General features: G+C 49.7%; 1 protein-coding gene across 1 annotated transcript in view; it reads left to right on the plus strand.

Moving 5' to 3' along the window:
• Positions 1-17337, plus strand: part of ITGA9 (integrin subunit alpha 9) — a 355639-nt gene that overhangs the window by 28693 nt on the left and 309609 nt on the right. Inside the window, exon 5 of the mRNA XM_044675555.1 lies at positions 10657-10724. Coding sequence (XP_044531490.1) covers positions 10657-10724 — 68 coding nt within the window. The remainder of the gene's footprint in view (positions 1-10656; positions 10725-17337) is intronic.

A 17337-nucleotide genomic window follows, 5' to 3' on the forward strand; every position in this document is an offset into this window, starting at 1 on the left:
TGACCTTTATGGTCCCTTCTAGTCCTAATCTACAATCCTCTGAAACATTGTGCATTGGCTCCTAGGTGGAAGAGTGGTAAAGGGTGGGCAATGGGGGTCAAGTGACTTGCCCAGGGTCACCCTGCTGGGAAGTGTCTGAGGCTGGATTTGAACCCAGGACCTCCCGTCTCTAGGCCTGGCTCTCCTTCCACTGAGCCACCCAGCTGCCCCTCAAAACACTGGAAAGCTTTTTTTTTTTTTTTTTTTTTTTTTTTTTTTTTTTTTTTTTTTTTTTTATTTTAAACCCTTAACTTCTGTGTACTGACTTATAGGTGGAAGAGTGGTAAGGGTAGGCAATGGGGGTCAAGTGACTTGCCCAGGGTCACACAGCTGGGAAGTGTCTGAGGCCGGCTTTGAACCTAGGACCTCCCGTCTCTAGGCCTGGCTCTCAATCCACTGAGCTACCCAGCTGCCCCCTGGAAAGCTTTTTAAGAAAACCTGATGCTCCATCACTTTGTGGTGGTTTGCAAGAGTTCCTCTGCCTTTGGGAGCTCCAAAATGACCCCCCTGAATGACCCGATCACTGGGGAGCCTGTTGTTAGCTGGCATCAGCCCTCCTGAGCCCATCGGGCTGGGTCTTTGGTGATTTAGCCAGCCCGGGAACCTTTGTAGCGCAGGGGAGCTCGGGAGGGGCAAAGCCCCTGGAGTGCACTTTGAGGGACGACCTTCCTTTCCTCTTGGTGGAAATTCAGGGCAGCCCCGAAATCTCTCCTGCTGTCAAGGCGAGGCAGTTTGTTTTCTCCGTAATCCCTCCCCTGCGCAGGGCCCTCGGGCTCCCGGGCTGCTCTCCACAGACCTTGGCGCTGTCTCGGTTCGGCTCCTCCGGGAGAGGCAGTTTCTGCCCTTCCTTTGTTTTCCGGCCTTCCGTCCCGGGCTTTCTGGGGTGTTCAGGCTGCCCACACGTCATATGTCTTCCTGGGCCGCGTGCCTCGAGGGCTGGCCGGGCCCGATGCTTGTCAGGAGTTGCTGGAAGCGAGTGATGTGGGGCCTCGTGACTGTGGAACCACCAGAAGTGGGCCGCCTTGAGCCAATCCTGAAGGCTCTGGCCCGCCCGCCGAGGGGAGCCTGCCCGTCGGTCTCTCCGGGAAGTTCCGGCTGCGGCGAGCTCGCTTGGCGGCAGAGGAAGAAGCTCACTCCCATCTGGATCGGCAGCAGCCCAAGTGAAGAGGTACCAGGAAGGAAGAGCGGACCGGGCCGATCCTAGCCGTGGCCTGGGCCACGAAGGGCGCCGAGGCGTGGGGTCCAAAGAGCGAAGCCCAGCTCCCTAAAGACCAAGAGGAGGACTTGTCGGGTGTGCCCGGGCAGAGGCGTTGGGCCATCGCCGGGGGGCCCCGAGGCCTTCAAAGGGAGCCGCTGGCCTTGGAGGATTTAAACGAAGGTCCCCAAACTCCAACTTTATCTTCCCGCAGCCCCCAGGAATGACCACAGGACGTCGAGAGCCGTCGGGTTTACGGATCTCTCCGCACACGTTGTCTCGTCCGAACCTCCCGGGGCACTGTGGGATATTAGCCTTATTGGACAGTTGAGGAAACTGAGGCTCCCGGTGGTTGAGGGATTGGCTCAGGGTCCCAGAGCTAGTCGGTGTCACAGCTGGGATCTGGGCCCTCCTGATGGGTCATTAATGTGTGGTAGGAGTGGTTCAGGGTCCACGGTGGGTAGATGCTGCCGTCCCTGATTTTTAGGGAATTACAGTTGAATAAGAACAATAAGAGTCATTTATGTCTAAAGCTCTTTAAGTTTACAAAATATATTAGCTCAGTTGATTCTGATAGAAAGCTAAAGACCTTGTGAAATGGGTGCTTTTGTTGCATCCCTCTTACAGATAAGGAAACTGAGGCTAAAAGAGGGTAAGTGATTTGCCCAGGGTCACACAGCTTGTAGGTGTCTGAGGCAGGATTTGAATTCAGACCTTCCTAACTGAAAGTCAGGTCCTCTAGATGCTACGCTACCTAGCCAAGAAAACTCAATAGAAGTAGGGAAGCCAAAACAAGTTAAGGGCTGTCTGGTTTGATCCCTTTCCTTGAAGGGATCAATATGGTAGTAAGTATCAGAGCTGGGATTTGAACCCAGATCCCCTACCTCCTGATTCTTTCTAGGATGCTGCTGACCCTCTGGGGCTTTGTGGACCAATTCCTAAAACGGAACTCTAAGAATCTGCCTATGAGAGGGAGCCACTGCTGCAACCAATTACTCCGTGCTGAGATGGAAACAAGCCCATCCTTCTTTCTCTTCCTTTCCCCTGGTTTCTCTAGATGCGATTATTGACCGAAATCTGGGAGCCATTGAGAGTTATGGAGGGCAGCAGCAGCCAGGAAGTCCCTGCTAGCTTCCCTTCTGGCAGTCTCACAGACTCAAGGCTTTGCAGTTGATGTTGTGGGTGATGTTCGGCAGGTTTCCCCACGTGTTCTTTCTTCAGACTGTCCCTGGCTTTAGTCACTGCCACGTGTAATTAGTAAGCACTGGAAGACTCATCTTCAGGAATTTGATGCTTATTAGCCGGGTGACCCTGGGCAAGTCACTTAACTCTGCTTGCCTCAGTTTCCTCCTTTGTAAAATGAGTTGGAGGAGGAAATAGCATTCCACTCCAGCGTCTTTGCCAAGAACCCCACAAGGAGTCACGAAGAGTTGGACACGACTGAAGTGACTGAAGAACAACACCAGCAACGTGCTAGGCACTGGGCTAAGTGCTTTACCATCAGTGCCTCATTGGATCCTCAGCATAACCCATTTTAGAGAGAAGAAACTAAGGCAGAAGTTAAGTGAATTGTCACAAAACTATGACACGTGTGAAGTGGGATTTGAACTCGGGTCTTCCAGTGCTCTATGGGGGATGGCGGCTGTCCTAGCTGGGAAAGGTGCTCAGCCTCTCCCCCGGCTCAGTCTGCGTCTTCTCTGCCTGCCCGGCTCAGCGACGCCACAGCGGGCTTTGGAGCGAGCTCGTGACGGAAGGTTGCAGACAGTGAAGGACTCGCCCGGTGAGGTCCAACCCAGGCTTTAGGAGCCTCCGCTGGGCAGCTCCAGGGGGAAGAAGGGAAGCCAGGAAGGCCCGAAGGGGAGAGACGAGGGTCTAAGCGAGGCCGGGAGAGCCAAGAGAAGGAGCGGCGGCCGAGCGACAGACGGCCTGGCGGGAGGATCCGCGAGGCTCGGCCACGGAGCAGGGAGCGTCTGCCCACGTGTGGGCGTCGTATCTCCCGCAGAGGGTCTCAGAGGGTCTCGCTCGGCTCCTCTCTGGGCGGGGCCAAGTTTTCGGTTCTGCCGTAGAAAGTCATGGCCAAGCCCGGCCCGTAAAGCCGCTCCTGTCCTGGGAGGCCAGGCTGGGCTGCGCCATCTTTGATCGGTGCCCACGGTTGGCGGGGCTCAGCCACAGAAGCAGCCACGGCGCGGTAGGGGATGAGCCACCCTGTGGGGACGGAGAATCCCAGAATGCCGGTGTTGGAAGGGATCGTGCCGCCCGGCTACCCCGAGAGGAGGGCACGGCAGGGGCTCCCCTGAGAGGAGGGGCATCCCCCGAGGACACAACCAGGAGGCCGAGGAGGACGTGGTTCGGACCGGGGCTCCCCGAAGACCTGCCGAGGACCGAAGTCTCCTCACTGAGGCACAGGCAGGAGCACCGCCCGTGGATGGCGGCATTCCACGACAAACGTTCCTGCGTGAGAAGTGTCACCCGAGGATCAACAGGGGTCCCCAACACCTTCAGGACGGTGGAGAACTTTCCCAACAGCAGCTCATTCGGTCAAGGATTAGCACCCTTGGAGGGAGGCCTGCCTGTGGCATACTGAGGGAACCCGGGCGGGCAGGGGTGAAGTGACTTGCTCAGGGCCACACAGGTAGGAAATTTTGGAAGTTGGATTTGAACTCAGTCCTTCCTGACTCCCAAGTTCAACATTCTGTCCACTGCTCCACCTTGCTCTTCTTGGGTGCTTTTAGAACACCCAGGGGTCAGCCCTGCTTTGGGAGAGCCTCAGGGTTGGAGTGCTTTACTAAAGCACCAGCAATAAGAAGAGCTGCCACTGACAGAGCTCCTGAAGGTCAGCCAGTCAGTCAACAAGCATCTGTTATGTGCCAGGCACTGGACCAAGTTCTGGGGATACAGAGAAAAAGCAAAAAGTTTTAATCGATCAGTCAATCGATCAACATTCATTAAGCACCTACTAGGTGCCAGGCTTGCTGTCCAGCGGAGGAGACACAAGAGGTAGGGATAGGATTCATGTAGATTAGCTGGGAAGTAGTCTCAGAGGGGAGGTCACTGGCAGCTGAGAAGGTGGGATCATGGCCGATTCCTTAAGGAAGCCAAGGAAGGTTTTGTAGGAATGGAGGATGACCAATTAGTGCAAATGTGTGGAGGTGGGAACACTTTTTATACCTATCTGGTATGATAAGCACTGATCATTTAAACATTAAAGCCAGCATTTCTTAAGCACCTTCTATGTGCCACACACTGTGCTGGGCACCCAGAAGACAAAGACAAAACCCCCAAATTTATTTTATTATCTTCTGCTCTGTAGATAAGGAAACTTGGCCTCAGGTTGGTCATGGGCTCATGGAGCCATTGACTTAATCCTTGAAGGGACCTTAAAGGCCATTGAGTCCAATCTCTTCATTTTACAGATGAGGAAACTGAGGCAGACAGAAGTTGTATGACTTGCCTAGGGTCACCTAGCTAGTAAGTATTTGAGGTCAGTTTTGAACTTAGGTCTTTTTGACTCTAGACTTGGAGACTTTGCTAATAACGTGCCTGAAAAAAGTTGATCAAAAAAAAAAAAAAAAGAAAAGAAAAAGGCCAATCAGATGTTGACTGCTCTGTAGTGGATTTTGTCTGAGGTGAGCACATCATCCGTGGCCTTGTTGTCCTGTGGTACCTTTAATCAGTCAATTGACAAATCGGTCAGCAAGCACTTATTGGACACTTCCATGGCCCGGGCACTGTGGTGGGTGCTGGGGGATACAGAGACAGAATGAAGCCAGCCCTAGTCCCGGCGAATTTACTCTGTGGTCTTGGCACCTAAAGGATGGGCACCTCAATGGCTGAGTAGTCCAATAACATGTGAAAGTCCCTTGTCTTCTTTGTAAGGAGCCTAGACTGTGGGATCAGAGAGCCCCATTGAAGTCTGGGTCTTTGTATGCCTTTAGACAATGAAAACTCCCTTGTGTGTAATCATCCTAGGGTGGTCCAATAGGTGCCAATCAATCAATCAAATCAGGCAACAATCAATCCCCAACCACTTGTGAAGAGCCTCCTCCGAGTATATCTTCTGTGCTAGGTCCTGGAATGCCAAGACCAACACTAAAACAGCCCCTGCTTTTTGGAGTTTCCCTTTTCCTCAGTGATAAAAACATGGCGCCATTTCCCAAATCCTTGGATCTCGGCAACCTCCTCCCTTTAGTTCCTGTCTGCTGGTGTTGGCTGTTCCCAATACCCCTGCTCGAAATGGCCCAGCTCCAGGGGCTGCCATGCAGCCATGTGTTGTAACTGGGATGATGGATTTCTCATCCACTTTCCCTTCGGGTGTGGATGGTCAGACCCTGAACTGAAGGCTGAAGAGTCATCCTGGCCAGACTCCTGCAGACCTAACTGGCCCCTGGACTCTCCAGGCTAACCAGCTGTCAGTTGGTGTTTCCTTCAGAGCTTTTTCTACTTTTAAAAGTGTCTATTTCCAGTGGTTACAGCGTTCCAGTTACTCATCGTGGATTTGGATTTTCCACTCTCGTTGGGAATTCAGAAATATTTTAAGGTTGGAAAGTTCTTTTCTCTTGATGCTATTTTATTTCCTGGTTAGACTAAAATTACGAAACCATGAAAATAGATTTAAAAAACCCATTGAGGGGGCTGTTTCTTCAATTGTAATGAATGTTAAAGACCCCCCCCCCCAATAAAGGCCAAGAGACGATTGATTGGGGGCAGAAGGAAGGCTGGGAGCCGTCTGTACAGGGCAGGACTGGACCAGCCTCAGTGGACTTAGGATTCAGTCCTTTTGGCCTGCCTGGTGCCTGGGCTCTCAGTTATGTAACGGGAATGTTTGGCAGCCACATTTCCCCCTTCCTGATTGTATTCTGCCTAGAATGGGATCAGGGATCGCAGTAACCACATGGAACAAGGCAGCATTTTTAGCCTTAGGATGCTCCAGAGTCTGACAATCACGGGATGGCCACGGCCAGAGGAGGATTCGGATCTCAAAAGTCATGAATCTTCAAGCTGTTCTTCCCCAAATGCAATCCCCTGCCCGCTCTTCCGTAAAGTGCTGGCCTTACACACAGGAGGACTTTGAGTTCAAATCCAGCCTCAGACACTCATTCACTGTGTGACCCTGGTTCAGTCACTTAACTGCTGTCTACCTCAGTTTCTTCATCTGTAAAATGGGGATAATAGCAGCCTGTATCCTACAGGGTTGTGAGGATCAAATGAGAAAACTTGTAAAGTGCTTTGCAAACCTTAAAATGGCCTATAAATCTTAGCTATCATTATTAACAATACAATCTGGTATTAATAATAATGATTATTAATTAATAAACAATAATAGTAACTCAGACCTCTGGAATTGGAGTCAAAGGATCTGAATATCTTTTATTATTGTTATTTATTAAATTAAGAGTCTGAATCCTAAGTCTGTCCACCTGTGTGATCTTGGACAAGTCACTGTTCACTTCCCTGGAGCTCATTTTCCTCACCCATAAAAAGCTGGGGCTGAACCAGCCGGGTCTCTAGGATCTCCCCTGTTCCCCCAGTTTCCATCAGAGTTAATTCTTCCTTTCCTGTCTGCAAGGCGTCTTCTCACAAATCAGGGAGACGAGTGCTCCCCACAAGGGCAGATTCTCGGCTGTGAGTTCTCCCTGGCCTGGAGGGAAACTGAGTCCTTCTTCCCCTCCCTCTGGCTCTCAGGGCTCCGGGCTCCCTGTGTTTGGGAATGAGGCCAGCCGTCTCTAGTGAGGGCATCCCCGCGGCCTCGAGCAGTGGGAGCCGATGGGACAGCGAGCTGGGCACACACATTGTTTGGGGAGGAAAAGCCTCCCCCTGAGCAGAGCCCGGGACTGGAGACACACCCCGGCTCTCCCACCACCTCCTGCCTGGTGCTTCCTGGCTTTTTCAACACCCTGTAAAAGGGTTACTTTGGGCCACTGCCTCCTATAGTTTTCTGTCGCCTCTCGAACCCTGTGCTTTGCACTCCCAGCTAGAGAAGCACCTAAACACCTCTGTGGGGAGCTCTGACCATGCCTGCTTGGCCTCCAATTTGGGCAGGGAGAAATGGGTTCCTTTAAGGGAGCTGGGGAAGAAACGCTGTATTTGGAATGGGCTCAGGAGAGGGAGACCAAAGCCTCTTTCCCTTCCCCAGAGAGGCAAGCCTACAACCAAAGAATAAGAGACATTCAGCCAGCTGACAATATTGGGTGTTCCATCCCCAGAGGCCCCCACCCTGGAAAGAAAAGAGGAAGGGCTAGACACGTTTCCACGGGGAGGAGGCTGCTTGCATTAAAACCACTTTAAAAGAATAGCTGAGGCCAGAACTGTGAGATCCGTGTTTTCTGCTTCCTCCCTCGCTCCTGAGGGGGGGGTATGAATGCGGCACCACTCTAAGGGTGGGCGATCAAGGCCTTGAGAAGGGAGAAGAAGAGAAGGAGTGAAGAAGGCTAATGGTGAAGATTGATAATGAGGGAATAAAGGGTGCCCGGCAGGCAGAGGGACAGAGATGGCCCCAAAATCGATGGCACAGGACGTCCGGGCTTAATGGACATGGCAGCCAGCATTGGGAAGGGGGCATCTGGGGGGCTAGTAATAGGTCCCATAAAGATTAGGAACAGCTAAAATCTAGCATTTCTTTCCCAACTGCTTTGGTGTGGTTCCTGTGAAAGCATTTTAGATCTAATTGTAATTGGCCTCGGATTCTGTGGTTCTTGAAACATTAGTTACACATTAGGATGTACTGGGTGACAGGGCGACAAAGGTCCATAAGACCCCATCCCTACCCTCAGAGGGCTTACGGTCTAGTAGGAGAGCTAAGATGCCCACAGAAATGTGTGATTGGGTACCCGAAAATCTGCCCGTCTTTCACAAGCAAGCTGAGAAGACTTAGGGGGCTGCCTTCCAGAATTTGAAGGGTCCTTTGTAAAAGAGGATTGGACTTGTTCTGCTCATCCCGAAAGGGAACAGCTGGGAGCAATGATGAGACTTTCAGAGCAGCAGGTTTAATCTCAGAGCCCCCTCCCTCTCTTGCCCCAAATTGGCCCCCTAATTTGGGTATTCATAAGGGCAAAGGGCTACCTTGAGTGGTAGTGAGTTCTCCATCACTGAAAAGTGAGGTTTTGGATTAGATTATTGTGTTCTAGACTGTTGGAGCTAGAACAAACATCAGGTAATCAGAGGGTCATAGATTTAGAACTGAAAGGGACTGAAGAAGTAGTAGATAGTAGGTGCTACCTACCTACCTATCTATCTATCTGCCTATCTATCTATCTGCCTATCTATCTATCTATCTATCTATCTATCTATCTATCTGTCTGTCTGTCTGTCTGTCTGTCTGTCTGTCTGTCTGTCTATCTGTCTATCTATCTATCTGCCTATCTATCTATCTATCTATCTATCTATCTATCTCTATCTATCTATCTATCTATCTATCTATCTATCTATCTATCTATCTATCTATCTATCTATCTATCTATCTATCTATCTATCTGCCTATCTATCTATCTATCTATCTATCTATCTATCTATCTATCTATCTATCTATCTACCTATCTCTGTCTCTCCATCTTTTAACCTTCAATCCTTTAGTTAGTAAGTTTTCTTCTGGAAACCCCAATCCCAGGAGCTATTTTTTTTTTGTGGGAGTCACGAAGAAGAAAAAGTGAGATCAGATGGAGCACAGGGGCTTCTGATTCTTAGACTTTCCACCTCAGATTTTTACTTAGGACACTTGGAATAGAAGAGCCTGCCCAAGGAGGTAGCGGCTTGCTGCTCATTGGAGGTCTTTCTTCAAGGCTTACTGGCCCCTTGTTGGGTTTATTGTGGAGATGTGGGGTGGATGAGATGGTCACTGAGGCACAGTGCTCAGGGAACCCAAGAATCTACCACAAGTGGTGCTATGGAGAGAGATCAAGGCCTGGAGTCAGGAAGACAAATTTGAATCTAGACTTTGGACAAGTCACTTAACCTATGTTTGCCTCAGTTTTCTCAACTGTAAAATGGGGATCATTAAAGCATTTACCTCCCAGGGTTGTTGTGGGGATCAAATGAGATAGTATTTGTAAAATATGTTTAGCACAATGTCTGGCACATAGTAGATGCTAAGTAAGTGCTCATTCCCTTCCCTCCCCCTCTTTGATTCCTCTATGGGTCAATTTCCTCATCTGTAAATTGGGAGGCTTCTAACTGGCTTCGAAGGTCCCTTCCAGCTCTAAGTTGAGGATCTTATGACCCTCTGATCACTTAGTTCTGGGAAGACTGGAGTAAAATCTCCTGTGTTAAGCTATAAGGATTGACTGAAAGAACATGAGGTCTGAGGCTCTCCTAGTGATGGGCTAGACAGTGATGCCCTTGGTCAGTCATTTAACCTTTTTAAAGCTCAGTTTCCCCACCTGCCACTACTGCATAGATTGGAGAAGGAATGGGGTTTTAGAAACTATCCAGTCTAACTCTTTCATTTTATTTTTTAGTCTTAAAATTCTTTAATTCTTTAATTAATTAATTAAGAATATTTTCCCATGGTTACATGATTCATGTTTTTTTTCCTCCCCTTATCCCTCCCCACTTCCAGAGCCGATGAATAATTCCACTGGGTTTTACATGTGTGATTGATCAAGACTTATTGCCATATTATTAATATTTGCACTGGGGTGATCATTTAGAGTCAATATCCCTAATCATATCTCCAACAAACCATGTGATAAAACAGTTGTTTTTCTTCTGTGTCTCTGCTCCCACAGTTCTTTCTCTGGATCTGGATAACATTCTTTCTCATAGAATTGTTCTGGATCATTGCATTGCTGCTAGTAGAGAAGTCCATTACATTTGTATCAGTGTATCAGTCTCTGTGTACAATGTTCTCCTGCTTCTGCTCCTTTCACTCTGCATCACTTCCTGGAGGTCTTTCCAGTTCACATGGAATTCCTCCAGTTTATTATTCCTTTTAGCACAATAGAATTCCATCACCAACAGATACCACAATTTGTCCAGCCATTCCCCAAACCTCTCATTTTCCATTTTTTTCCACCACAAAGAACACAGCTATAAATATTTTTGTTCATGTCTTTTTCCCTATGATCTCTTTGGGATATAAACCCAGCAGTGGTATGGCTGGATCAGAGAGCAGACAGTCTTTTAAAGTCCTTTGGACATTAACTCTTTCATTTTAGAGATGAGAAAACCGAGTGACTTGCCCAGGTTCTCACAGGTTGTACGTGACAGAGGCTGGATTCAAAACCAGGTCCTCTGCGTGCTTTTGCCTCTCATGAACTTGGGTCCAATGAGAGGGTTGGACCAAATGGCCTCTAAAGCCTTTTGCAGCTCTCGGTCTATGGCCCTTTCAGGACCATCAGGAGGACCCAAGGAAACAGCGTGAGGAAAGCATGTTCTAACCTGAAGACTGATCCTCTGTGGTTTTGTCTCCCTGTTCTTTTCCTTTCTAGAGTATAAGAAGAAATATGGGGAGGAACACGGCTCATGCCAAGCTGGGATAGCGGGCTTCTTCACTAGTGTGAGTATCGTCATTGGCGCATGTGTGTGCATGTGTGTGGAGGCACTCGCGGTGTCTTGGGTCACTGTTTCTCTTTTGTGGGTTTCAATCTGGGCCAGAAGAACCTCTCTGGACCTCAGTTTGCTGATTTGTTAATTGAGGGAGTTGGGCGTCCTAGCCTCTAAACCTCTTCCTAGATCTATCTCTGAGTCTGTGCTCCTAGGACATCTCGGGGTCTTAGTTTTTCCATCTGTGAAATGAGGATTTGATGGCCTCTAAGGTCCAATTCTAAGTTTATGAAACTATAAACCCCACTGAAATGTTTTGGACTGTTCTGCTTGAGAGCAGCCAGGATGACGTGTGAATAAGAGATGCCTGTTTCCAAGGTGTTGTCCTGGGGGTGAGGGTGGTCCTAGCTAGGCCACAGTGGGGCTGCCACCTGGGAGAAGGCTTCCCCTTGTCCTGCATGGCCTCCCAGGGCAGGAGTTCACAGTGGGTAGTTGCAAAGAGGACAATTTAAGGTTTTTGTACAAAATAATTTGTTAACAATGAGTGCTGGCCACGTAAGTGGACTGGGTGGCCCAAGGATGTGGTAGGTGGCTTGCTGCTCCTTGGAGGTCTTTGTGCCAGGCTTGGTGGCCCCTTGTTGTATGGGTAAGGGCTGGGCTAGATGGTCCCCAGGGGCCCTCTCAGCTCTGATATTCTGGGATTCTTTCTAGACTGCATCAGCTTGTAGGAGGTGGGAGAGCAGGCCTTATGTACGGGTTTAGAGGACTGCTGGCTAGAAGAGCTAGACTTTCTTTGCTTGCTCCTAAGGGGAAGGATTGGATGAAGTGAGTGGAGAGTTCAAAGGCAGATTTTGGCTTAGTGGGAACAAAATCTTTCCTGGCATTCCCAACAATTCTAGAGTCATTTCAGACCAACTCTTTGGGGATTCACAAGATCCTGAGTGGTTTGCCATTTCCTTCTGTGGTACATTTTATAGATGAGGAAACTGGGACAAACTGGGTTAAATGACTTGCCCAGAGTCACACAGCCAGGATGTTTCTGAGGCTGGATTTGAACTCAGGAAGACGAGGCTTCTTGCCTCTAGCTTGCTATGCCACTCAGTTGCCCAACAATTAGAGCTGTCTGAAGTCTATAGGACCGCTTGGGGATGTGGTAGCTTTTTGGTAAGTTGCAGTCAGGTCTACTGGCCCTTTCTTCATAGGAGACACCATGCTAAGTCTTGGGAATACAAAGAACCCTGAAGGAGCCTCTTGTCTAAGGGTGGCAGATAACACATCAATGGGAGCTAGAGGAAGGCGAAAGAACAGAGCCAGAGCGCAGACTGGAGGAGATGTAGAGGTTGGACCCCATGGCTTCTGAGGTCCCTTTCATGTGGACATCTGGAGTCTCAAGCTAAAGTAAGAGGATGGTTAGGTTCAAAGTCGGCCTCAGACACTTCCCAGCTGGGTGACCCTGGGCAAGTCACTTGACCCCCATTGCCCATCCTTACCACCCTTCCACCTAGGAGTCAATACACAGAAGTTAAGGGTTTAAAAAAAAAAATAAAGTAAGAGGATGAAACTGGAGATCTTACACTAAAGATTTCATCATTCAGTGAATCGTGGTCAGCAGTACAGTTCCGGTCTCTCTCCTTTTGTGGTTCTCAGGACTAATTGATTCTTCCTGGCCAACGTTGACCTCTGTATCTTCAGTCGCATGTTTCTTCATGAAAAGAAATGTATGTCATATGTTGTTTATCACTGCGTGTTTAAAGAAAAAAGCCTTGAAAACCATACGTGCTGTTTGGGAGAAGATGGAATGAGAAAAGTTTGTAAAGTGCTTTCAAACTTTAGGCCACATTAGTATTATTATTTTCCCATCTTTCATCTTGAGATACACTTTGATTGCCAATTTACAGTAGGTTTGCCACAGCTTTTCTCTTTCCTTGCCCCCTTAGGTGAGCCTGTAACATGGAAACCATTCCCGGGAGGAGAGGTTTGCACTTGGTCTAGCGGGGAATGGGGAGCCATGATAGGTTCTTGAGCTGAGCTGTGAGATGTTGGAAAAACATTGTTTTCGGAAGGCTAATATGGTGGTGCACCAGAGGCAGACCTCGTCAGCTGTTGCAGCTTTCTAGGCATGAAGATAAGGCCTGGAGTAAGGTTAGAGTAGGCTTGGAGAACAATATTTGTAATTGGATCAGAGCTGGATTAGGAAGGAAAAATCGACTCACTTTGTTGACTGGATGTAGGAGGGGGAAGAGAGAAAAGAATAAAAGACGGGTGAGTCACTGAGGGAAGTACAGAAGTTGGGAGAAGCAGCCAGATTGAAGAGGATTATGGGAGGTGGATTGTGGGAGGGGGAGGGATGATTTTTGGTTTTGCCGTGAGTGTATTTTCTTAGAGGCAATGGTGGGACATTCTGATGGGAATATCCATTGGGTAGCTGGACATCTGGAGTCTCAAGCTCAAGCAAGAGGTTGGGATTAGAGATCTGGCTTTTTGATGAATCAGAATGGGATATTACTGAAGGCCAGCAAAGTAGATGGATATGTATTCAAGTCTACCAAAGTATGTATAGATAAATATGTATGCATAAGTACATGCACATCCATATGTAAACACACATATGAGAGGGGGGAGACAGAGACAGAGAGAACCTAACAGTTGAAGGAGGAACTCTGCTAGTCAAGGGAAGGAGGCTAAAGAAGATTCATTGAAGAAAATGAGAGTAATCAGAACTGTAGGCAGAAAATGAGGAGGAAACAAAGGCACAGGAAGGAGCCTGGGGAGGAGATCCACGAAGGAGTGGGGGCTGCTCATCAATGGCCGCGCTGCAGAGAGATGGAGGAGAATGAGTATTAAGAGCAGCCCATTGGCTAGCTAACTATCAGGCAACGGATTTTCAGCAAAGACAAAAGTGAGAATTTCTGCCTTCGAGGGCCTTCGAGTCTACCGGGGAAGGCAATGTATGTAGTGATGAATAAGTGGACACCTTCATGACCTTAGTGGGCAGTTTCTGCATGGTAGTCAATGGACATTTCTTAGGTGCCTACTATGTGCCAGGCACTGTGCTTAGTGCTCTAGTAGTCCTAGAGAAGCCAGATAGCAGGGGTTTAGGAGACTGTTTGAGTGAATGGGTAAATGAATGCTTTCAACAGATTTCCATTGAGCATCCACCTGTCTACTACAGGGGAGACCAAGTGATATGCTACCAGCAATACCTCCACTAATGTAGTACCTTTATGCCCATTCCATCACTTGAACCTCTCAGCAGCTCAGGATATCACTGATATTATTATCTTCCTTTTTTCCAATGGGAAAGTAGGACCTTTGAGATCAAATGACTTGTCCAGGGTCACATAGATCCCAAGGGTCATAGGTGGGATTGAAAGGAAGGTCTTCTGGACCCTCAGCCCATCGTGCTAGCTGCCATGCCATTGATGGCCCAGGCAACTCTCTCAAAGGGCAGAGTCGTGGCTGATTTGCATTGAGGGAGGGAATTTTCTCCCTGGGACTTCTTGACACTGGTCCTGTCCAAAGGTTCTGGGTCCTGTACTAGGCATTGGTGATGCAAAGACCCAAACAGATTGGAAAAAGTCCCTGACCTCAAGGAGCTTACAATTGGCTGAGTGGATACAACAACGGAGATGATGGATCCAGTGGTAGATAACTGGATTTAGAGCGAGACTTGGCCAAGTTCAGAGCCTCATTCTGCCATCTGCCTCCTTCCAGAACTTGGGCACATTGGTCATTGACTCTGACAAGAGGCTTTTCTAGTAAATGAAAGGCCTTCATAGAGTAGATTATGGACTCTCTTAGAAAAAAAGGTGACGGAGAAGGAAGCCACCCAACGGAGGTCTTCACAGAGTCATAGATCCTCAGAATTGCAGGAGGAGGGAATTCAGCAGCCATTTTGTATAATCCTCAACCTCCTTGGCAAGTCATCATCTAGCTTTTCACTGAAGACCTCCAGGGAGCAGGAGCCCATCACCTCAGAGGCCTTTCATTCTTCCCAGGGACAGCCTTAATGGTCAGGAGATTCTCCCTGACCTCTGGCCTCCACCTCCTCTCTGTCTGTGGTATCCACTGCTCCCAGTTTAGCTGTCTGGGGCCAACCAGGCCAAACGGAGCCCCTCTTCCCATGCTCGATGACCGAGCTTTGGGGGAATGGCTCGGCTGGGATGCCAGGCAGGGGTGTTGTGAGGTGAGCAGCCTGGATGGCGGTGGGTGTGTTCCATCAGCCTCCTTTTTGGCCAGGCCCCTGGTCAGAGGCAGCTGTTTCCTGGCCTCTGTGTGCTTGGCAGCTGCTGTGGGTTCCCAGGCTCTCCCCCTCCCTTAGTCGTTCCCTTTGTTCCAAAGATGCCTTTGAACTTCTTGCCTCCCTGGCTCTTGGACTTCAGCTGTTTTACATGGAGCAGGAAATGTGGATAAATGGGGGTCAGGTGGGCAGCTGCCCAGGTCTTGTGCCTTCAGCATCCTGGCCGGCCCTGCTCTCCCCCAAAGGCGGGATCAAGGTGATCCCCTCAAGGGTCTGCCCCTACCTGTTGCTAAGCTTGGGAAACAAGGCCGTGTTGCCCCTCAAGACCAGCTGTAAAGGGACCAGAGGCCCGTTAACATTGCTTGGCTCGAAGGCCGTGGACCCTGGAGTCCTTGTCCTTCTGGGAGGGAGCCGCGGTAGAAAGGGTGCCTCAGGGCTCTCTGGGGTGTTGTCTTTGGCTGAGAACACGGTAGGGAAATTTGTCCAGGTCAGTTTAACTTCTGCAAATGGTATTATTATTTTTCCATTTGACGAGCATTGATTTTCTCTCCCCCAACCGTAGGAGGAGTGGGGGTGGGGGGGGGACCCTTACACAGTTTTCATCATCGGTCTTGTAGAATCAGAGCGGCGGGCCGTGGCCCCAGAGGGCCTCCGATGAAGAGAGCTCCGACACAGGGACGTTAAACTCAGTGTATGTTTGTGAGGTGCCTCCGGTGTGTGAGAGGGTGTGCAGAGACCAAGATAAGCTCGGTCCTGCCCTCGGGGAGCTCCTGTTGGATGATGGCTCCCAGGGCACCGGTGGACACTGGGTGGAGGGGAGGCAGGGAGCAATAGCAGTGTGGTGGGTCTGGGGGCGCCTACGTTTGGCAAACTCTCATAAATTGGGAGCAAAGGGTCCTGGGAGGGAATCTGAGAGAGGACGAGGGTAGACTGTGGCAGCTAATTCGTAACGGACCGTGTGCCAAGGACCAAGAACATCTGGAGGTCCCCAGTGATCATGGTGGGCGTCTAGACCGCTTCATTCTCTGTGGTTCTGGACCTGCGCTCTCGGCCGTGTGGGCCCTCTCTTCACTGACGGCGATGAGCGGTCCTGTTCTCAGAGGCTCGTCTGGGGCAGAGAGCAGGGCAGTAACCAGCCAAGATCACCCAGATGGGGAGCAAACAAGGTGGGACACAAATGGAGGCTCTCCATTCCTGAGCCAGCTTAGGGAGATCCCCAGTGCGTTCTTCCAGGACTGGACAGGGATCATGTGGAAGAAGGAGGCCCAGAGGACAGAGCCAGGAGCCGTTGGAGGTTTGGTGCCATGAGAAGCTCCTCCACCACCCTATTGGGGTGGGGCTGCCCCAGAAGATGGGGGGCTCCTCCTCATTGGATGTTGTCACGTAAGCTCCTGCTGAGGATGCTGTCATCTTGCTCTCATGGTTGGGGGTGTGTGTGTTGGGCTTGATGGCCTCTAAGGTCCTTCAGAGCTATGATCCTAGGCCTCCCCCTTGCCTCTCTGGGCCACAGTTTCCTCTTCTGTAAAATGGGGGGGTGCTGTGCTGGATGGCCTCCAGGGTCCCTTCTAGCTCTTTATTGGTGATCCTCTGGTGATTAGAAGGAAGTGGGAAGCCCTTGACAGATTCTGTGAATGTCTGACACCCTCCAAGCCCCCAAACCTGATTTTGACTGAGCACTCAGGGCCTCTTCTTCCTCTCCATCCCTGAAAGTCTGCAGGTCATGGAGCTGGAGCACAGGATGCCCAATGCAGCTGGGGAGCCCTTGGGAGGAGCCACAGAGGGAAGGAAGGTGCTGGCTATTTGTCACTGGGGGTTTCCTCTACAGAGCAGGCCCTCCCAGGCCCTCGGGATCAGAGTTTCATATGCACTGATCCCCAATGCCCTCCTTCCTGAATTATCAATGGGAAATCTCCCTGCCATGATCGGGCGCTCTCTGCCATTCTACTTCTCATGCGGTCCTCGGCACCGGGCACAGCATTCAAAGCCCTTTCCTTCCTGCCCTTATCTGTTTTCTACTTCCTCTTTAGTACTGCCATTCTCACTCATAGACTGTGTATGTCCATTCTCTGATGGGAAACAGTTTCCCAGGCCTGTGTCCTCTGAGAGATGTTGGGAATGGAGATCTGACAGTTTAGGATTCAAAGTTCTAATCCTGGCTCTGTTACCTAGTGCCGGTGTGACCTTGGGAAGTCACTTAGCCCCTCGGAGTCTCAGTTTCCATATCTGTAAAATGGAGGAGGATTGGATTAGATGACTTCTCAGGCTCCTCTCAGTTCTAACTGAACTCCAAGGGTCAAGTTATTTTGTATGGAGTCTTGTTTTATATCTCTCAGTAGAGAAGGGCAAGAGACTCTTTCCTTCTTTCCTTCCTTCCTTCCTTCCACTT

This window comes from Gracilinanus agilis, chromosome 1 (genome assembly GCF_016433145.1).
Source record: "Gracilinanus agilis isolate LMUSP501 chromosome 1, AgileGrace, whole genome shotgun sequence".
NCBI lineage: Eukaryota > Metazoa > Chordata > Mammalia > Didelphimorphia > Didelphidae > Gracilinanus > Gracilinanus agilis.